This window comes from Rattus norvegicus, chromosome 1 (assembly GCF_036323735.1).
Source record: "Rattus norvegicus strain BN/NHsdMcwi chromosome 1, GRCr8, whole genome shotgun sequence".
Taxonomy (NCBI): Eukaryota; Metazoa; Chordata; class Mammalia; order Rodentia; family Muridae; genus Rattus; species Rattus norvegicus.
Window position 1 is genome coordinate 168,110,680 of NC_086019.1, and position 21,101 is coordinate 168,131,780.

General features: G+C 42.7%; 1 protein-coding gene across 2 annotated transcripts; it reads left to right on the forward strand.

Annotated features, from left to right (window-relative positions):
- The first annotated feature begins 8,363 nt into the window (after nucleotides 1–8,363).
- On the forward strand, nucleotides 8,364–19,865 carry Trim34 (tripartite motif-containing 34). 2 transcript variants are annotated; one of them, NM_001276491.1, is made up of 8 exons: nucleotides 8,364–8,499; nucleotides 11,746–12,365; nucleotides 12,886–12,981; nucleotides 13,678–13,908; nucleotides 15,622–15,644; nucleotides 17,764–17,864; nucleotides 18,123–18,149; nucleotides 18,534–19,865. In NM_001276491.1, exons 2-8 carry the CDS (start codon nucleotides 11,946–11,948, stop codon nucleotides 19,094–19,096), a joined length of 1,461 nt encoding a protein of 486 aa, NP_001263420.1. In that variant the 5' UTR covers nucleotides 8,364–8,499; nucleotides 11,746–11,945; the 3' UTR covers nucleotides 19,097–19,865. The 2 variants fall into 2 exon arrangements, with proteins under 2 accessions (NP_001263420.1, XP_038959663.1); XM_039103735.2 differs by lacking the exons at nucleotides 8,364–8,499; nucleotides 11,746–12,365; nucleotides 12,886–12,981; nucleotides 13,678–13,908 and adding an exon at nucleotides 14,072–15,160 and having other exon boundaries at nucleotides 18,534–19,843.
- The last annotated feature ends 1,236 nt before the right edge of the window (nucleotides 19,866–21,101 follow it).

Here is a 21,101-nt window from a genome sequence, read left to right on the forward strand (position 1 = left end):
TGGGACATGGCATATCTGTGGCATCCCAGAAGTACAGGTTCCACATCCTGAGCTGCCCTGAAGAGAGTGGGAAGATGGGCCAGCACTGGCAGAAGTTCAGAAAGATAGAAAGATCTGTCAGGGTATTTCCTCCCTTCCCTCTCTCTTTTTTTTTTTTTTTTTTTTTTTTTTTTTGTCATTCAGTAAGTTCCAGGTCAAAGAAGTTAGTCCTAGCCTCTAAAACCCTTAATTAAATTTGCTTGAAGGCTCCAAAGAGGCAACCAGAAAATGACCCTAGATACCGAAGTAACTGAAAGCCTCCAGAAAGACTGACACAGACAGCTAGAGCAAGCTTTTGGCCCCAAACCTTTTCCAGAAGAACTTAAGGTAGAAACTCAACCGGATGCTGTAGTGAAAGCTTAGCTCTGAGAGGCAGAGAACTCACCCAGCTGACCTTCCTACCCTACTGACATTCCAGGAGGAAGCTCCTTCTCCAAGCTGTCTTAAACATCATTCAACTCACAGACCTTCCCTTTTACTTCCTTACGTTTGTTTTGCTCCTCTCAACTGGTTGCTTGCTCTGCCCCTTGACCTATTCTTGACTTTATGTAGCTCTTGTTTACAGAAAGTTCTTGGACTAAAGGTGTGTGCTAGGGCTGAGCCACACCACAGCCAAGTTTTTTCAGTTCACAATCTTGGGGTTCACGATGTAATCAAATATCCTGCAACACCATAATTTCATGTAACTAGTTCCAGGGGACTTGACACTTTCTATAGACCTCCCTGGATACTGCATTCTCATCCACACACAAACACATTTATACAAAAAGAAAAATAAAAGCCCCTTGACTTTAATTCCAAATCTTGGGAGGTGAACACAGACAGATCCCTGAATTCAGCACCAGCCTGATCTGTATAAGAAGTTACAAGGTAGAAGGGATACATATTAAGACCCTTTCTCAATAATAAAAGAAATACTTTTTAAAAAATGTGTATTATTTGAAAAAAGTTACTTTATTACAGTGAGAGTGACAATTACATTTTATCTAAATCATGAATGTTGGTCTGGGAATTGCCACACAAGCCATACTTAAACCAATCTCAGTTAAGCAAGAATAATCTATTGGACGTGCACCATAACACCAGACATCCAGGACTACAAGAAAGAAAAACCTAATTCTGGCACCAGACTGTCCTGGGGCAGACTTTTTATATGAAAAACGAGGTTCAAAAGTTTGAAGGTAAGCAATGAAGTGGTACATTTTTGGCTAACTAGACAAAGTATTATCAGACAACCTTTAAACTGATTGGTCCTGAGTGAGGTAAGGAGTGGTAGACAGTGAACAGGAGAATTTCAGAACATTGAGATAACTGGGTACAAGTGGGTCTGGAGAAATGGCTCTGCGGTTAAGAGTACTGACTGCTCTTCCCAAGGTCCTGAGTTCAATTCCCAGCAACTATATGTTGGCTCACAACCATCTGTCATGGGATCTGATGCCTTCTCCTGATGTGTACTCATACATAAAATATGTTCTCCTACAGTGTACTCATATACATAAATAAATAAATAAATCTATAAAAAAAGAGAAAAACCAGGGTACAAGTGCTTCAACCATAACTTTTCGGCTTATTAGTAACATTCTTTAGTGTCAGCTATAAAATATTAAGCACCTGAACTTAATTTCACCTTATGAGCAAAATGGAGACTGATTACAAAATGGCTACAGTTATGTTAAAAGGAGCCTCAATGATAAGATAATTAAATGTGAAGAAATCTTAATTTTAAAGCAAAAATGTTTATTATCCTACCAACAGTAATAGTTTCTTATTTTAGTTTATTGACATGCTAAATGATTAAAATTTAATCTCAGGGGGTGGAGAGATGGCTCAGCAGTTAAGAGCACCCGACTACTCTTCCAGAGGTCCTGAGTTCAATTCCCAGCAACCACATGATGGCTCACAACCATCTGTAAAAGAGATCCTATGCCCCCTTCTGGTGTATCTGAAGACAGCTACAGTGTACTTATATATAATAAATGAGAAATTGAAGCTATAAAAAAATTAATCTCAGGAGAAACTCAAAGGTGAGACTTAATCATGTACAAGGCCTCGTACTCAATTCTTTGCACCAACTAATTGGATATTCTCTTCCCTGACAACACTATAGTTTGCTTTTTTAAAAATGAATTTTTGGGTGTTGTTACACTCAGTGGATTTCAGATTTAGCGTCCAACATTAAGTTTTATAAATTCCTGGCTTATAATTTCAACCATTTCTCCTCCTCATATTGACCATCTTTGTCTTCATTCCTGTTAAGGTCTAGGTAAAATCTTTTTTTTTCCTTTGGAGCTGGGGACCGAACCCAGGTCCTTGTGCTTGCTAGGCAAGCGCTCTACCACTGAGCTAAATCTTCAACCCTGTCTAGGTAAAATCTTAAGGCCTAGGCAACTGTTACCTGGCTAGCCTGCCATTTTGTGCTGTAACTAATATTATGAGGACACTTTCTGATGTTGTTTCTACTGTTACTAGGAAATTTTCTCATGCTCAAGTTGTTTGCATATTCAATTATATTCCGTGTCCTTGGAAACCAATCATAATAGAATTTAGTAGAACTCCTTTATATAATTACCCACAATAAGTGTGAACCCAAACCAACCATCCAGGAGCACTTCCTGCACCTGTGTAGAAGCTTTTATGGCATTTGCTCTTATGAGCTGCCCCTAGGATGGACCCCAACATAAGAAAGACACCTGCGCCAATATAAGAAACTATTTGGATTAAGACTTCTATTTTCAGTAGGGTTCAAGTAAAGTTTAATCTTAACACTTCCCTGGGAACTGACATCCTGACTGGTGAGATAAGACATAAATTTTAGAGAAGGTGTAATGGCTATTCCTGGTTGTCAACCTGACTATGTCTGGAATGAACTACAATCCAGAATTGGAAGGCTCTTGAGGCTGGGAGATACAAGTTTCGGATCTGGATCTTGGTATGGAGATCTTGAGGCAAAGTGGCTATGAATCCCTGGAGTTTAAGACAAGGAGATCTCTGAGTTCAAGGTCACCTGGGACAAAGCAAGCCCCAGACTGTGGCATGGTGGTACACACCCTTAATCTGGGACGCACCTTCTGTTAGAGATTTACATAAGGATATTGGAAGAAGGAAGAATCTTTTTTTTTTTTTGCCTGCCTGCCTGCCTCATGGGACTGAGCCACTGGTAGATCTTTGGACTTCCATTCACAGCTGCTGCTGAACATTGTTGGAGAGTTGGGCTATAGACTGTAAGTCATCAACCAATCCTCTTACTATATAGAGACTACCCATAAGTTCTGTGACTCTAGAGAACCCTGACTAAGACACAAGGTAAGTCCCATTCTGCCGGACAAGTTAAGGCATAAATGTTAGACAAGGCAAATCCCCTGCCACAGTTGAATACCCAAACCAATGGGAATGGAATAAGTGTACAGCAAAGACCTGTTCCTAATGAAATCCCCTATCCCTAAATCCTGAATAACTTGGCACAGATGCTTACAGATTTTAGACTTAAAAATACTGTAGGGTCGTAACTCAAGGTCATGTTTCAGCTTCTGAACCTTAATCATGTCCCTGATCAACCAGTCTTTGGAGTGTGACATTCAATAAACCATCCTTATTTGACTGAGATTAGTGTCTGGGCAATACCCAGACCCCAACAATTCCTGTATTTCAATGGTACATGTAGCCTCTAGCATTCTCTGGTTCATAGATAAGCTTTTCTTTTCTTTTGCATTTGACATTGGAGAATTTTAGTTGCCATCTCTTCAAGTTCAGAGTCCTCTTTGCAAACTCCCATTGCATTTAGTTTGGCCATGTCCAACCTGTTGCTAAGGTTTGGGTCATGATACTGAAAAGTACAATTTTTGCTTGTTAGTTAAGCTAGGTAGTACCACTGATGAGCACATTAGTGGTAGTTTTCAGTATCTAACCCTTTTCTTTCTTAAAACCCTCATCTCTCTGCTAACATTCTACAACTGGCTTTTCATACTTTTAAAGTTCTAGTCTTTGACATATTGGTCATTGTCAGTAAAAGTTAAAGGGAAGCTATACTTCCGGTTGAACCTTGCAAGGCTGATCGATTACCATGTCAGTGAGTGCTGCAGGTTTGGTGAAGTGGTTAGTGGGGTTTTCCAGAGGCCAAAGAGAATGAGAACTGAGAACTGTCTATGTGATTTGGCCAACATGTAACTTAGAGCCTTGGCATGCTCCCCAAGCTGCCCTCCTCTCTTCACAACCTTAGTTCCATGACCTGATAATTTAGGATATCCAATCACATTGTATGTTACCATATATGGAAGACACAGAAGCCAAACTTGTAGAAAAACAGTAGTCCCATTGCACTTAGTTTGACCTTTGAATACTAATGTATAGAGCCCTCATGCAGGCACAACAAACTGCTTCCAGAAGAAAACATTTCCATGTCTCTTTTCCTCAATCAGAAATTGCAACATTTGAATGCTACAAAGTTCATTGTCAAATTATTATTTAACCCTGTACTGCTCTCCTCTGCACATGTCTTTGTGTTCATTACATAACTAATTTGGAAAGTGCAAACAAGCACTGGTTTTCTAACCAAGCAACAGAGTGTCATTAGGTAGCATCTGAGGCCAGAAGCAGAGATTTCCCCTCTGATTAATCTGCCCACTTGTTTCCACCAATGTATTTGAAAATGTATTGACTTATTATTTTCTTTTTTGCTGTTACTATGAGAACTTTATCAAACTGCTTCCACATTAAAATATGGAATTTGGGGTATCCAAAAGTGATGTTCTTGGGCCAAGGTCACTTATAATTGGTTCCCGAAAGAACTCTTCCCTATCTCCTTTGTATCAATATCAAGGCTACTTTAAATCTTCTGCATGAAAATTCCCAAATGTCTGTCGGAACTGAGCCTCATGGTACTTCTTTTCCTCTCTTGCTGTCTTTGAGTCCACAGTAAATTTCTTCTATGAATGCCACACAACACCACCTTTTTTGTTGGCTTTGTTATAGTGTGTGTGTGTGTGTGTGTGTGTGTGTGTGTGTGTGTGTGTGTGTGTGTGTCTTCTTCAGCTCATGTTTAAGCAGTCATGATGGTGAGACTTTTCGGGCGTAGCTTCAGATATTGCAGAGAGACACAGTCCCACTACAAACTCCCTGGTCCTCTGGCTCTTAAAATCGTTCTGCCCCCGCTTCAGCTATGTTCCCTGAGCCTTAGGTGCAGGAGTGTTTGGTAGATGTATCAGTTGGGACTGGGCTCCACAACTCTGCATTTTGATTAGTTCTGATTTTCTGTAGTGGTCTCCATCTGTTACAAAGGGAAGTTTCCTTGTTGAGGGGCGAGTGTTAGGTCTCAGGCAGTTCACATATTCAAAATGACAGTCTTAGCCCAATTCAAGCTGAACTCTAGAAAGATTTTTGTTGGTTCAATAAAAGCCAGCACCCCTCACTAAACTTCTGAAAAGGACTTATTTCCATTGCCTCTAATAGAAGGGACAGATACCTGTGGCTGCATATCAAAGCCAGTGCTAGCCTCAGTGTTCCTATAATCCCTATTCACAAGTACTTTTTAAACATTTCAAAGCCCTCAAGTCAGCATTTCAGCTCTTTTCACTTCCCCAGGCCTCCTCTTTCTCAGAAACCCCTTTGTTTTCTATATAAGGACAAACAAGGTTCCCCTTAATATCCGCTATTCTTTCCTACTCTTCCCACTATTCTCCTCATTGGCCAAGGTAGACCTGGCCATGTCCAGTCTGTTTCTGCTCTGGACTCTTACAGATGCCTCTGGATGTTCTCTCATTCATACTTTATACATTTTATGTATATATACTATGTATTATATTGTAAATCATATTATACATTGTATTGTATATACTATATATTATATTGTAAATCATATTATACATTGTATTGTATATAATATATATTGAATACAGAATATTATATACACACATAATTAATATATGTGTGTGGCCAATAAGGAGAATAGTGAGAACAATAGGAGAGAATAGTGGATATCAAGGTAGTGGTGGAGGGGAACCTTGTCCATATATATATATATATATATATATATATATATATATATCTCACATATGTGAAATAAAAAAAAACCTTTGCCTTAATTATGGAGCCGCCAATTTGGTGGTTTCTGTGATGGTTTGCATATGCTTGGCCCAGGGAGTGGCACTATTAGAAGGTGCAGCATTGTGGGAGGAAGTGTGTCACTATGGAGTGGGCTTGGAGGCTCTCCTAGCTCCTCCTGGGATGCTGATTTTGTTCCTGGCTTCTTTCGGGTGAAGAACTCAGCTCCTCCCGGGCCATGCCTGCCTGGACTCTGCGATGCTGCCATGCTCCCGCCTTGATGATAATGGACTGAATCTCTGAACCTGTAAGCCAGCCCCAATTAAATGTTGTCCTTTATAAAACTTGCATTGGTTATGGTGTCTGTTCGCAACAATAAGACCCTAACTAAGACAGTTTCTTTACTGCACCCCTCATATACAGCAAGGACTACATTTATCTGTGGGTATAACAAAAAAGTTTGGATTGGATTGGTCTGGTTGTAGATTCTCCTTTAAGGTCTGTGACTTTGAGAAAGCTAGGCTGATTCCATGACAGACTTCAAATTGGCAGTTAAGGAGACTTGGCCTAAGAACTGGGCAAGCCCAGGCAAGTCAATTACTGATAGAAAAAAAAACCCAGGCTCCAGTCTTCACACCCAGGTAGTGGAATGTCTCAGCCACCCGGCCTGAAGCTAGGACAGTGGGTCAGCAGCAATTTCCAGACTCCCTTAGCTACTGCCTCAGTAACAGTCCCCAGACCTCCCAAGCAAGTTCCCAGCCCCCACACTCTGGTAATAGAACAACCATAGAGATGGACTCAATAGTCTAAGGTGGAAGTCACCTATCCCAGAATTCCCTAATGCCTTTTAAATCAGCTCTGCAAGCTCACTTGGGTGCCTCTCTCTTTGTAATAGGAGACCCCAGCATGCTGGACTTCTACAGAAAACGCTTTCTGCGTTTTATCCATCAGTCAATCATGGACCCTTACAACTTCACTAGCACCATTTCCTGTTTCAGGCATGGTTTCCCTCTCTCTTGTTGATTGGGTTGATTTGGTAATTCTTTATATATCAAGCTGCTTTTGCATTTGGCAGCCTCCCCAGATTGGGGGTGAGGGATGGAGAGAAAGAGGTCTGTCTATCTATCTATCTATCTATCTATCTATCTATCTATCTATCTATCTATCTATCTATCTACGGTAGCTTAGGAGAAACCCTGGCCAAGCAAGTAAGTGAGCTTGCTTTACTCAGGTAGGCCAAGAGTTATGCCTGTTTGTTAAAAGGTAAGGTGTCTTGGGTGGTTTTTTTGATTGTTTTGTAGGGCGTGGTATGGGGAGGCATGAGGGGTGCTTCAGCCGGCCCATGCTGAGGCATCCCTCCCCACAGAGGTATCACCCATTCAACCCATTTTTGGGGGGCATGGGAAAGGTGGTTGAGAAGGGAGTGGGAGAGCCCAGAGAGAGAGGGAGAGGGAGAAGGAGTGGAAGAGAGAGAGAGAGGGAGAGAGAGAGAGAGAGAGAGAGAGAGAGAGAGAGAGAGAGGCAGCAGGAAACTCTTGGAGGAGAGGGATTGAGGGGGGAGGAGAAAGGGTAAGAGGGAGAGAGAAGAGTCAGAGAAAGCAAGGAAGGAGGGGCGAAACAGTCCCTTTTATAGCAAGCCAGGCCTACCTAGCAGTTGCTAGGTAACTGCTGGGCGGAGCCTAAAGGAATGCTAATGCAAACATTGGGGGAAATAGGGGTGGAGACACTTGAGATTGTCAAAGTGGACAAAGGGCAGGGCATGCTGCAGATTCTATTTTCATAACCAAAGGACTATTGTTATTCACAAATTAAATAAAAGCCCATTCTTTTTTTTTTTTTTAAGTGTCCTCCTATGTGTCTTTGGGTTCTCTATTCTCCTAACTGAACACCTTTCAGGATTAAGGAACTCAGACCACCCTCAGATGGTGACTAGACAGAAATAATACTACAGCTACCTGGCGCTGTAAGGAACTGTATAGCTTGTTGGGCCATTTGTTTGACTTTCGGCTCACACGTTAATAAAAGTTTCTCCTGTTTCTTCTGAGTTCGTGGCTGCCTTCCTGCTGAGTGGAATCTTCCCTTAACAAGACCTTTACCCACCTGATATAAGTGACAGCCCTCAACTATGACTACCAAAAAAACTTCTTGGCCGCTGAAAACTTCACCTCTAAGTCAAGACTTCAGGCAGCCCCTGGATCACCAGTGTCCCTGCATCGCCCTCTATCGGTGGCCTAGAGTTTTGCCGGCCCTTAGGACTCAAAAGTTTCCTCCCCTTTTCACATATCCGCTGGTCTGGAGTTTCAGTTTCTTTTTCTCGGCATCCAGAAAGGGGGGCGCTGCTGGTTGGCTGATTAAAGCCTGCCCCTGGCTTTTCCTCACCGCCCGCTTCTGCAGGGAAGAAAGATTTCACCTTCTGGGCCTGAGGTGAGGGTCCTAAGGCGAGTGCAAAAGTTTTTCCAGGGCGGAGGGAGGGACAACTTGGAAGGAGGGAACTCAGGGAAGCTTAGAAGAGGCTTATTGCTCACAGTTCACAAACCGCTGTAGAGGAAGAGTTTCAAGAGGAAACAACTTGAAAGTTGAGCAGGAAGGTCTTTTCTGGAGAAGCCCCTTCTTTCGCCGGGCAAACACTTCCGTGTTCCTTCTGCTCCGCGGCAGTGATGCACCTTGTAAACAGTTCTGGAATCTCAAGAGCTCCCCATGTCCCCTTCTCTTTTCTCCCTTGTCCTAGTTCCCTCTCCCCTCTGCCTACTAGATACTGTAGAGTTTCAGGGGCTTTCAACTAAGAGGAGTCTTTACCCCCTCTCCCCCGTTGCAGCCACAGAGGGGGTATCAGTCACCTTAACATCCTGAGCCCTTGATATACCTGAAAACAGGCAGGCTGGATAACCCCAACCACCCCGCCCAACCACCTCCCCCCGCCCAACCACCTCCCCCCGCCCAACCACCTCCCCCCGCCCAACCACCTCCCCCCGCCCAACCACCTCCCCCCGCCCAACCACCTCCCCCCGCCCAACCACCTCCCCCCGCCCAACCACCTCCCCCCGCCCAACCACCTCCCCACCCTCCCACCCCCCCTCCAGTCACTTTTTAACCCCATGTATCTCTGGAGCCCACTCTTAGTAAATATACCTAAACATTTCTTAAAAATTTATTTAACGTATTCATTATTTATTTTTGAGACTGGTTTCACTGCATTACTGGGTTGACCCTGGCCTTCTGGGGCCAAATATCATCCTGCCTCAGCCTTGTAAGTAGCTGGGAATGCAAGCCTGCTTGTTTCTGTTTCAATAGCCATAAGAGACCCTAGTGTCCTCATCTGGCTTAGGCCTTATTGGTCATTCTTCTTGCCCTGAAAGCTACGTCGGTTCCTTGTTTGCTCACTCAGACAGTTAACAAGAGTTAGCTATTGCTGGGCAGAGAGGTGTTACGGTTCTTGGTTCGATATTGATATTTACCACGTTAGGCTAACATATGGGCATTTTGCACCGTGATAGATGGATTAAAGACCCGCCATTGGCCAGTACCCTCCGGTTTCAGAGTTCACCCACCTGCCTTGTTCTGAGTCTGCACAGGAATGCTGGAGAGTTTAGGCTAAACACAGACGATAATTGGGGGTCTCTTTTATATTTATGAAAAATGTCAATGGAAATAAAGCTTGTTTCTGGCATGAAAAAAAAGTGTGCTAAAGCACCCATTCAATATTTATTTAATATGAAATAACTCTACAAGGTTACACTCCAGCTAGGAAGGACAGAAAAAAAAAAACAAAAAACAAAAAATCCATAAGTAACTTATAGACTATACTAGAGGATAACTAGTGCCCTGCTTCACAGGTTTAGAAAATTAAATTGAAGCTTTTCAACTTTAGCTTTTAGATAAGCAAGCTGTTCAGTAGAATCTCTTTTTATATTGTTTTGGGTTTTGGGTTATGGAGATAGGGTTTCTCTATGTAGCCCTGGCTGCCCTGAAACTAGCTCTGTAGAGCAGGCTGATCTTGAACTTGAGATTTGCCTGTTTCTGCCTCCCAACTGCGGGTTAAAGGTATGTGCCACCACTTCCTGGCTTTTCAGTAGGTTCTTAAGAATGTGAGGAATTTAAACGTTGGGGGGCGGGGGGGGGCTGTTTTCCTTAAAACTGAAAGGAAGCTGTTCCAGAGGTGCTTCAGAGAAAGGGACAGGAGGTAGGCTTGGAGCAGTGTTGCAGTGAGAATATGGGTGGGGGTCTCTAAAGAGAGGGCTAGGAAGAAGCTGCTATCTAATGCCTTTGGAGTCTTTCGGTCATAGGAGGAAGAATCCATAGAGGAGACTCTGTGAGGAGTTGGAGGACTTTCTATGACAGAGAGCATGTACACACTCAAGAGGAAGTGTGGGTTTCTCAAGACAGTTCAGTGGTGTGTTACATGTGGATATTTTGAACACTTGGAAAGTGTAGGCAGGACAATCAGAAGTTAGTTCCAGGTCAACCTTGCTTATCGAGCCAGTTTGATGCCTGGCCTGGGCTACATGAGATCTTGCCTCAAAAAATACAATTTAAAAAAAATTAATAAAGAAAAAGAAAAACGAGAATGAGGGAGAATGTGTATGCCATGTATGTGTGACTTCAGAGGTCAAAAGAGGGTTTCCTGTTCCTGTGGAATAGGAGTTATGAATGTTGTGAGTCACCATGTGGGTCTGGGAGCTGAACTTGGATCCTCTGGAAGAGCAACAAGTGTTCTCAACCACTGAACCATCTCTCCAGACATCATAGTGATTTTTAAACTTTTTTTTGTTTTGTTTTGTTTTTTCTTTTCTTTTTTTCAGAGCTGGGGACTGAACCCAGGGCCTTGTGCTTGCTAGGCAAGCGCTCTACCACTGAGCTAAATCCCCAACCCCTAAACTTTTTATTATTACCAATCAACTGTTGGTTGAATATCATCTTTCAGTGTTCACTAGCTTTATTCACTTTTAAAAGTAATATCTTTCATTCTTTTAAATTGCGTGTACGAATACAGTGAGTACTGATCATATGCATTTACCCCTCTTTTGGCTCATTTGGTCAAGAAATTGTCAGTCCTGTTTATCCTTTCATTGATCCGTTTTAATCTTTTAGCTTCCAGATTCACTAATTTCAGTTCTTACTTCTTTCTACTAATTTTTGGTGTTGGTTTATTCTTGTCTGTAGTTAGATCTTGATTTGAAATACGTGATTTTTAAAAAATTTTATTTTAACTTTGATTTTTCAGGGCAGGGTTTCTTTGTGTAGCTTGACTGTCTAGGAGCTCACATTGTAGACCATGCTGGCCTCAAACTCACAGAGATCGACCTAATTCTGCCTCCCTAGTGCTGGGATTAAAGGTCTGCACCATCATTACCCAGCTATTTTGTTTTGTTTTGTTTTGTTTTAATAATGGAAGCCAGAAAAGACACCCCTAAACTTGCCAGGTCCCAATAAAAGGACTGTCACAACACTGTGGCCAACTACTAGGAAGAAAATCAAGACTTTGTCCATTATGAGTGAGCTATGCAGATTCCAGGACTTTTGCTGTTGGACTGCACGTCTGCACAGTGCTAAGGCCTATGTTAACATGTTTTCTGTTCTTTCTTCTACACTTCGCTGTGCGACCACTGCATTCTTCATGTGTAGTACTTCTGTTCTACTTACCAAATATTACTGGTTTGTTCTTTGTTTCAGATTCTGTCTGATCACGGCTGAAAACTGAGTGCTTTCAACCATAGTATTGTCCACTTTGAAGGAGTCTTAGTGGCCGTGTTGCCTTGAGTTGTCTTTGAGGACTGATTCACCATTTGTTTTATAATCCTCCTAGCCATCCAGTAGCCCTTAAGAAAGAAGAGCCTCAGAGGTCAGGACAGGAAAGGACAGGGGGCAGCATAATGGCCTCAACAGATCAGACAGATGTACAGAAGGAGGCCACTTGCCCTGTCTGCCACGTGCTTTTGATAAAACCCTTGAATCTAGGCTCTGGCCACCATGTATCCCAAGCCTGCCTCACCGTGAAGAAGACTGCAGTGACCAACCCCAGAGGGAAAAGCCTCTGTCCTATGTGTGGCAATAGATTCTCATTTGAAAATCTACAGGCTAATAAGCATCTGGCAGATGTAGTAGAGAGACTCAGGGAAGTCAAGTTGAGCCCTGACATTGGGAAAAAGGGAGATCTCTGCGTACACCATGGAGAGAAACTCCTTCTCTTCTGTCAAGAGGACAAGAAGGTCATTTGCTGGGTTTGTGAGCGTTCTCAGGAGCATCGTGGTCACCACACCTTCCTCCGGGACGAAGCAGTCAGGGAATGTCAGGTAAATCCATGATGGAGGAAGACAGGGCAGAAAGTGATTCTTGGTAAGAAATATTCCTTCCTGTTCACATCACCACTAGATTCCTAACACCTAGAAATGCCTTTTCTTTCTATTTAAATATTTAAATAACGGGTTGGCCTGCAGTACACAGTCTTTTAACCAAGAACACAAGGTTTCCGGTCCCTTTCCCTTGCATTGCTTTCGTGGGAATGCTTTCTGAGTGTAGCATTCACTGCTCTGCTCAGCAGGGCAACTGCAGGGGACCACTATGAACTGAATGTGAGGAAAGGGTTGCCTGGCCTCGTGATCTATACTTACATTAAGGGAAGACAGCGGGTAGGCAATGACTTTATTCTTCTAGGGATAAAGAATGCATTCATTCACCTCCTTAGACTTTCTCCATGTTGTAGGCATCAACCTCATAGCTTTTATGAACTGGTCTTTTCTGGGATCAAAGTGGTTTCTTTGTTAGTTCTCTGTGCAGGTAGAACGCATGACACGTATGATTCCTTTCACACAGGAGAATCTCCAGGAAGCTCTCAAGAGGCTGAGGAAGGAGCAGGAGAAGGTGGAGACATTTGAAGCTGACATCAAAGAAGACAGAATTTCCTGGAAGGCAGGAATCGTTCCCTGAGTGGTGCTGAGAGCTGTCTTAGGACGACCTTCTTTGATCCCGAACCAATTAGGCCCTTCGTCTTTGTTTCCTTACATTCATTAAGTCCAAAGCTATCCAACAAGTTACTTTTTAGGGATGAGGGATGGGAGCATAATGTTGTAAATACATATACGTATTTGAAATTGAATGCAAAAATAGCTGTATAGGGGTTGGGGATTTAGCTCAGTGGTAGAGTGCTTGCCTAGCAAGTGCAAGGCCCTGGGTTCGGTCCTCAGCTCCGGAAAAAAAAATGTATAAAAAAAATAGTTGTATAATGTCAAAGGCTGAGAGACACCATGCAAAACAAACAAACAAACAAACAAACAAACAAAAAACTCAAACAAATAAACAAGTGAAAATTCCCCCAAAAGTAAGAGTGCTAATGTAGGAAGACATGAGTGCCCAAGGCATCCATCTACAATCTGAGCCCCTTCCTTGTCTTACATATTTTCAGATGCTCCTTAGATAAGACAAGGAGAGGGCTGTTTGTTTATTCTTCTTTGCGTTTGTTTGTACTAAAGGGAAAATAGAAGATGAGAATAGCATCCCTCAGATTGCTGTTGTATTCCTCTGTCTCCCTTGGTCTGAAGTCCTACTTACGCTGACATCCTCCTTCAGCCTGGCAGACTCATTACACCTCTCTCTCCATCCCCACAGCACCAGATCCAGACCGAGAGACAAAGGATCCAAACAGGCTATAATCAACTTAGAAGAATCCTGGACAAGGAGGAACAGAACGAGCTGAAAAGACTCAGGGAAGAGGAGCAGATGATACTAGACAGCCTGGCAGGGGCAGAGGCTGAGCTGGCTCAGCAGAGCCAGTTGGTGGAGGAACTCATCTCGGATCTAGAGCGTCGGTGTGAGTGGTCAGACACAGAGCTGCTGCAGGTAGGAAGGAGCAGATCACCTCAGAGTGCAGAGACATTTTCTCTTTCCTTCTTGGTGCTAATAACACAGCATTGGGTGGAAGTCATGGGAGAGAATATTCTCTTCTCCTTTTTCTTTTCCTACTTTGGGGGAAAACATTCCATTTTTCCCCATTAAATATGATATTGGCTGTTGGGGTTGAGGCGGGGGTGGCGATGTTACACATCTTTGACTGACAGGCTGCAGAATGTGCCTTCTAATCCTGCCTGCTCTCCTCTTGTTTTTACAGAAAAGCATGTGGAGGTGTGTCAAATGCTTGTTCAGGTTTTCACCACTATTGAGATTGTGTGGTTTTTATTCTTTATTCTATTAATATGGTCTGTCACATTGATTGATGTCTTTATGTTGAACCAAACCTCATTTATGGGATAAATATTTGTTCATGACTATAATAGCCATGGGTTTTCATTTTTGTTTTGTGATTTAAAAATTTTAATTACATGTATTTTATCATGTGTGTGTGTGGGGGGGGCGTGTGTTCACGTGTGTTCGTGTGTGCATACATGTATGCATGCACACAGGCCCCAGCCCACAGGTATAGAACAAATGACAGCTTGTGGGAGTCTGGCCTCTTCTTTGACCATATGGGTCCCAGGGATTGAACTTGGGTCACCAGGCTTGGCAGCAGGCGCCTCTACCCACTGAGCCCTCTTGACTGCCATTTTTCATTTCTGTTCCCAAGCACTGTAGTGGCAAACTGTATCCTCATTCTGGGGTGCTTTTGTTGCTTTGTTTCTTCCTGTGTTGCTTTAACAGTTTTGGTGTTGTTTATTCTTTGAACTTTCAGAACAGCTCAACAGTGAAGCCATGTTGGCTTTTGTTTGAACTTTGACTTCCAGTCTAATCTTTTTACATGGTTTGTCTTTTCGAATAAGTTTGGTTGGTTCTGTACTTCTGGGAATTTGTTCTTCTCCTCTAACTTATCTAAATTTTTTATAACACAGCAAACTGGGGTGGGAATTCAGAGCCTCACGCTTGCTAGGTAAGCATGCTACCACCGAGCCATACCGCACATCCTCATGGTTCTTTTTAATTTTTTTTTTCTTTTTGCTTTTGTTTTGAGATCGGGTCTCACTACATAGCCCTGGCTGGCCTGGGACTCATTATGTAGACCAGGCTGGCCTTGATCTCACAAATTCAAACTCCTTTCTCTGCCTCCTGAGTGCTGGGATGAAAGGTGTGGACCACCATGATTCTCTTTAATTTCTTTAAGGTCAGTAGCAATGTCTGTCTCATCTTTTCTTCCTAGTTTGAAAAATTTACCTCTTCATTTTTTTCCTAGTGTGTCTAGCCTAAGGGTTGCCAGTTTTGTTGATATTTTGGCATAACTTTAAAACAAGAAAAACGGTATTTTTAGCCAGTTTTCCTGGGGACTATCTGTAACCTCGGCACTTGAGAGGCTGAAAAAGGAGGTTCAGCACCACTCTGGGCCACGTTAGAGAAACTATCTAGAAAAAAATTGAAATAAAGTAACTTACTCTTGATTCTCTGATTCTATCTTCTTCTCCTTGTCCTTCTTCTTCCTCTTCCTCCTCCTCCTCCTTTTTCTTCCTCCTCCTCTGCTGCTGCTTCTGCTTCTTCTGCTGCTTCCTCCTCCTCCTTTGTTTTTTCCACTAACACTGCTCTAATTCTCACACGTAGTGAGTGACCTGTGTTTTTCTTTCTTCTCCTCAGGATGTAAGCGGTATCTTGAAATGGTGAGTATGGGTGACCCCAAGGGGTGCTTTTGTGTAATAAAGATGAGTTGTAGCTGTCCTGATTAGTTTTACCACATTAGTAATACAAGCTAGCTAACCCATTAGACTGGCCTGTAGGCAAGTCTGTGAGACATTTTCATGATTAGTGGTTGTTATGGAGGGCCTATTGTCACTCTGGGCCCACGGTCCTGGATTGTATAAGAAAGCAGTTTGACATGACAGACCAGTGATAGCAAGAGAGATAGTATCAAGATTTATTGAGGTATCATAGTAGCTAATACAATGTTTCCAACATATTTTCTAGTAATTCCTGACACTTTCACTAATTGTTCATGACGTGAAACATGAATGTAAGCTTCCAATAAAAGACTGTTTGGAGGAATAAAAAAAAAAAAAAAGAAAGCAGTTTGAGCAGGGTATAAGAAAGAAGCCAGTGAGCAGCACTCCTCCATAGTCTCTGCTTCAGTTTCTGCCTCCAGGCTCCTGTCTTGAGTTCCTGCCCTGACCTCCCTCATGATGGATTGTGATCCAGACATGTAGGATAGGAAAAACACTTTCCTCTCCAGATTGCTTTCAGCCATAATGTTAGCACTAGAAACCCCAACTAAAACAGGAACCATGCAAATGTTTTTATACCAGTGGGAAAAATATGTCCCAGATCAGAGACCACGTCAGCATCATCTAGAACTGCTAGTCCCAGGTGAAGACTTGATTGCTTCATCCTCACTGAGAATGAACCAGATTCAGTGGTAGTGAATGTGACAGTATAAGTCAATCAGGGCCACTCAGGGCATTAGAGATTTCAGAGACATTTTCTGTGACTTCATGTCACTGTTTCACACTCCCTTTCTGTTGCCAGTCCGGGATCTCCTGCTTCATAGGTGTTTCTTACACAGCACACCTTAAGAAGGCCCAAGGCAGGCCATGGGGACTGTTTATCATACACACTATGCTTACTGAGAATACAAGATTTCTACTGACTTAAACACACACACACACACACACACACACACACACACACACACCTTGGGATTTGTGGTTCTGACGCAAGTTTCTGATTGTCCATCTCTTGCTTGGCATGTTTTACAAACTCCTGTGTTAAAGTATATTCCCCGAACATGTCGTTGTCAATCTGATAGCATCAACTTCCTTTAGAAGCACATGAAATTAGAAGCAGGCTCATTTGAGGTTTGTTTTTGTTTTTCTTTATAAAGACAAGGTTCCACGGAGTCAAGGCTGGTCTCGAACTTGCTAAGTAGATGAAGTTGGTTTTGAGCATCCTGCCTCTGCCTCCTGAGTGCTAGGTGTACAGACAGGAGCCACTGAGTCTGGCTGACCGCATTCATTTTAAGCCACAACTTTTCTTTTGCAGGATTTTTCCCCATAATGATCTGTTATCTCTGATGTGGGCTATACCTGGAGTTTAGGTTTTCTTCCCCCCCCCAACCATCTGTTATCTCTATGGGACGAGGGTCGGGGGCAGTTAGCACTGGAACCCAGGCTTCAGACTACTCACAAACTCACAGGCTAACTGTGCAGAGCCCTACATTGCAGCCAGGATTTTCAGCCTTGCTCTCAATTCCCTTGAGAACTAGTATGTCCTCACCACACCCTTGGTTCTGTGGCAAAGTCTTCCTGATGCTTGTCATCCACATATATATTACTTTCATGAGATTTCAAAAGAGATGAAAGTCCCCTCCCCCCCATATTTAGAAGAGGCAACTGTGACTTTAAGAGGTGTATATCCGGGCTGGAGAGATGGGTCAGCGGTTAAGAGTACCCAACTACTCTTCCAGAGGTCCTGAGTTCAATTCCCAGCAACCATGTGGTGGCTCACAACCATCTGTAAAGAGATCCGATGCCCTCTTCTGGTGTATCTGATGACAGCTACAGTGCAGTTATATATAATAAATGAATAAATCTTTAAAAAAAAAAGAGGTGTAGATCCTTCCAGTGTCACAGGGAACATTTCACAGGCCTGTGGCCTCTGATTCACAGCACTTTCCCTTAGTCTCCTCAGGAATCAAGCACATCAGTGATGTGGAAGAGATAAAGGCTGTTGTGTTAGCGAGACAACAAAGTGACAGATGTAAAGGTTAAAATATTTCTCCATCCCTAGGAGTCAGATCTGGACACTAAAGAAGCCAAAAGCAGTTTCTAAGAAACTGAAGATGGTATTCCAAGCTCCTGATCTAAGTGGCATGCTACAAAAGTTTAGAGGTGAGGAGAGCAGTGGGAGAGTGCCTATGATACAGATAGCAGGAGAATCAGGGAGGTGGGCATTCTGTGAGGGGGACGATGCAGCTGTGTCTGAGGGAGCACCGCAAAGTGTTCTTGCTTACCAGAAAGGACCTTTAACCTTCATAAAGGTCTCATAATACCTCTTCTTATACCACCATTTCTTACCTCTAGAGCAAAGTATTACCTCTTTTAAATTTTTGCTCCTAATGAAAGTCACCAAATCTTTTATCATTTCAGAGCTAACAGCTGTCCGGGCCTACTGGGGTAAGATGTTGCAGATGTTCAAATCACTGTGCTCTGACCATCTTTTACCAAGTGTTCACTGAGGCCTCATCACCTTCATCTCCTATCTTACCTCGTATACATAACGTATTCCTCTAAGGCTTCTCGTGGTGGTACATGCTTACAATCACAGCAGTAGGGAGACGAGGCAGAAGAATCACAAGCCTAAGGCTAACCTGGAACACTTAGCAAGATCCTGTACTAAACAACAATTACGTAACATTCTTGCATTGTTTTACCTTCTCCCACAGTCAGTCAGTATTATTTTCCCCCAACCTTTCCATTGGCTTTTCACAATGTTTCACAAACAAGCTACTTCCGGATCTGCCATCTGATCTTTTTCTTTCTTTTCTTTCCCCCTTGCAGCGGACTTCACGTTTAATCCAGAAAACCTAAATTTGAATCTCATTCTTTCAGAAGATCATAGACAAGTGACATCTGTGCCCATTTGGCCCTTTAAGTGTTGTAATAATGGTATCTTGGGCTCCAAATGTTTCTTGTCAGGAAAACATTACTGGGAAGTGGATGTGTCTGAAAAGAATGCCTGGACCCTGGGAGTTTACTCTAGAAAACGTACTTTGAAGTTTGATGTTAGACGATGCAGCAAAAGTCAGCCAAATGGTTACCACAGATACAAACCTCAGAATGGCTACTGGGTTATAGGGTTACAGGATGGATCAAAGTATAGTATCTTTGAGGATTCTTCCAACTGTGGCCCTACAGTTCTGAACCCCTTTGTGGCCACCCCTCTCCATCGGATTGGGGTTTTCCTTGACTGTGAAGAGGGCATAGTGTCCTTCTTCAATGTCACAAACCACGGGTCACTCATTTACAAGTTTACCCAATGCCGCTTTTCCCAACCTGCCTATCCATACTTCAATCCTTGGGACTGCCCAGCCCCCATGACCCTCTGTCCTCGGAACGCCTGAGTTTTCTCATTCTCATCAGTTTCTGATCTTCCTGCCTTGACCCTCACCTTCTGGATGTACCTGTGGGGTTTGGGCACCTCTTCCCATGGTCTCCCTTCTGTCATGCTTGGATGTGGTATATCCGACATCATTTAGAAAAGATGCTTACCACTTACTCTAACTCATATTCTCAAAGACAGTGAGTCAAGTCTAAAGCTGGGTCAGTATAACATCTGTGCCCTCTGACTTCCATATTTCCCTTTGTCTTGAAGAAAGTTGACAAAGTCTGTTCGGCACTAGCTCATCCCTGCTGTTTAAGACATTCCGTAAGAACTGGCCCCTGGCCACAACTAATGAATTTTTAACAATGTGTTGCTCAGGATATGTCATGTTCAACAGGAAGTCAAGGAATAGGTAACGTGAACAGCAATATGTAGCCTAGAGTTGAGGATATGTCTAGTATCAAATTCAAATGCTGCATCTTGTAAACTAATAAATTCTGAGGTTCTTAAACTAAAAATTAAAGTGCATCTGACTTAAGATCATTGTATGAAACTAGAGATTTGTAAATATAAAATACCCACTTGAGTGCCTGGTCCATAAGAAACATGGTCCTATAGTCCTTTGTACTCAATGAAATATCTTGTTGGAGTATTTTAAATACCTGTTGTCTTCAAATGCTAGTTTTTCTTCCTTGCCAGTTTGATTTCATATGTATAACCTCATGTGGAGTGTGTCTGGTTTTAAAAATAAAAGGTTGGTCTTCAATGACATTCTAATTCATTTGCAGGTAAAATGTTAGTATGTCCAATTCTGTTTGGGGGAAATAGATGGAAAGTCATGTAAGTAGAGAAATGAAGTTATAATGGTGTTGTGTTGAAGAATTCATTACCAACACAACCGTTCTTCCCCCTTTATTAGGTACTTGTCTCATTGCTAAGACATGATAAAAGCAACATTTGGGTCTGTCTGTAGTTGGTCCCTCCCACTGTGCCTTAGGTTTATTCTGCATGTTTATGGATCAAGGAGGCTTAGACAGTGATCAGCACTCACAGACACCTAGCTGTCTGGCTGAACCAGTGCTACTTAAGGCCATTTCACCATCTGCTTTGCTGGTGGGCTGTTGCATGAGCTGGAGGGTTTATTTCTCTGACAACCACAGCACATTGTGGTGGAGAGGACAAATGTCTCTTCTCTTTGGCGTTCTTATGAACAAGAGTTTATACAGTACTAAAAAGGCCAGGGTTGCAGTGCAGAGTTAGTATTAAAGGAATGGAAGAGAAAAGAGATGTTACCAAAGAAATGCAAGCTCTGACCAGATGCTCTGAAACAAGAGGACATCCACCAGCAGCTCAGAATAAAGCAATGGACTATCAACCACACCAGAGGAGGTGGGAGTAATATCTGAATCTCAGAAAGAACTCAGCATACACTCAAGGAGGCAACATGGATGGTTGGGCAGAAGGGCAATGATCTGACAGTGATCTAAGTAACTTTCCTATTGAAAGCAGATTGTCCTTCAGATTTCATGTTCAGGGGCCAAAACCATAAACAAAAACACAACAAAGGTCTTCAGTGGGGGTATGCCTTACTCCTTGAGAATATTTTTTTGAGAAGCCCACACCCATGCTCTCAGATGTGTCTTCTCAGGGCTTCCCCCGACCGCCTTGTATAAACCATCATTAAAATATCTATATTGAACTGCAGCTGTTGTGAACATAATGTCAAAGCATGTGCTAAACCACCTGTAGACTAACAGTAGTCTGTCTACAGGTAGACTGGAGGTGAAATGGGAGCAAACCTGGTCTTAAAACTTCTGGCTCCCATATCATAAGAAAGGAAGTATCTTTAATTCTTTTAATCTACGTGGCTGGTAGTATCTTGTTACACGTTTCGTGATCACAGTCCCATCAGACTAGTGTATTACCTTCAGAATGAAGATTGATGAAGAACTTGAGAAACTCTATGGATGAGCATTGTGGAGAGAAGCTCCCTGACAAAATGTGCCTTTCCCCGAGTAGCTCAA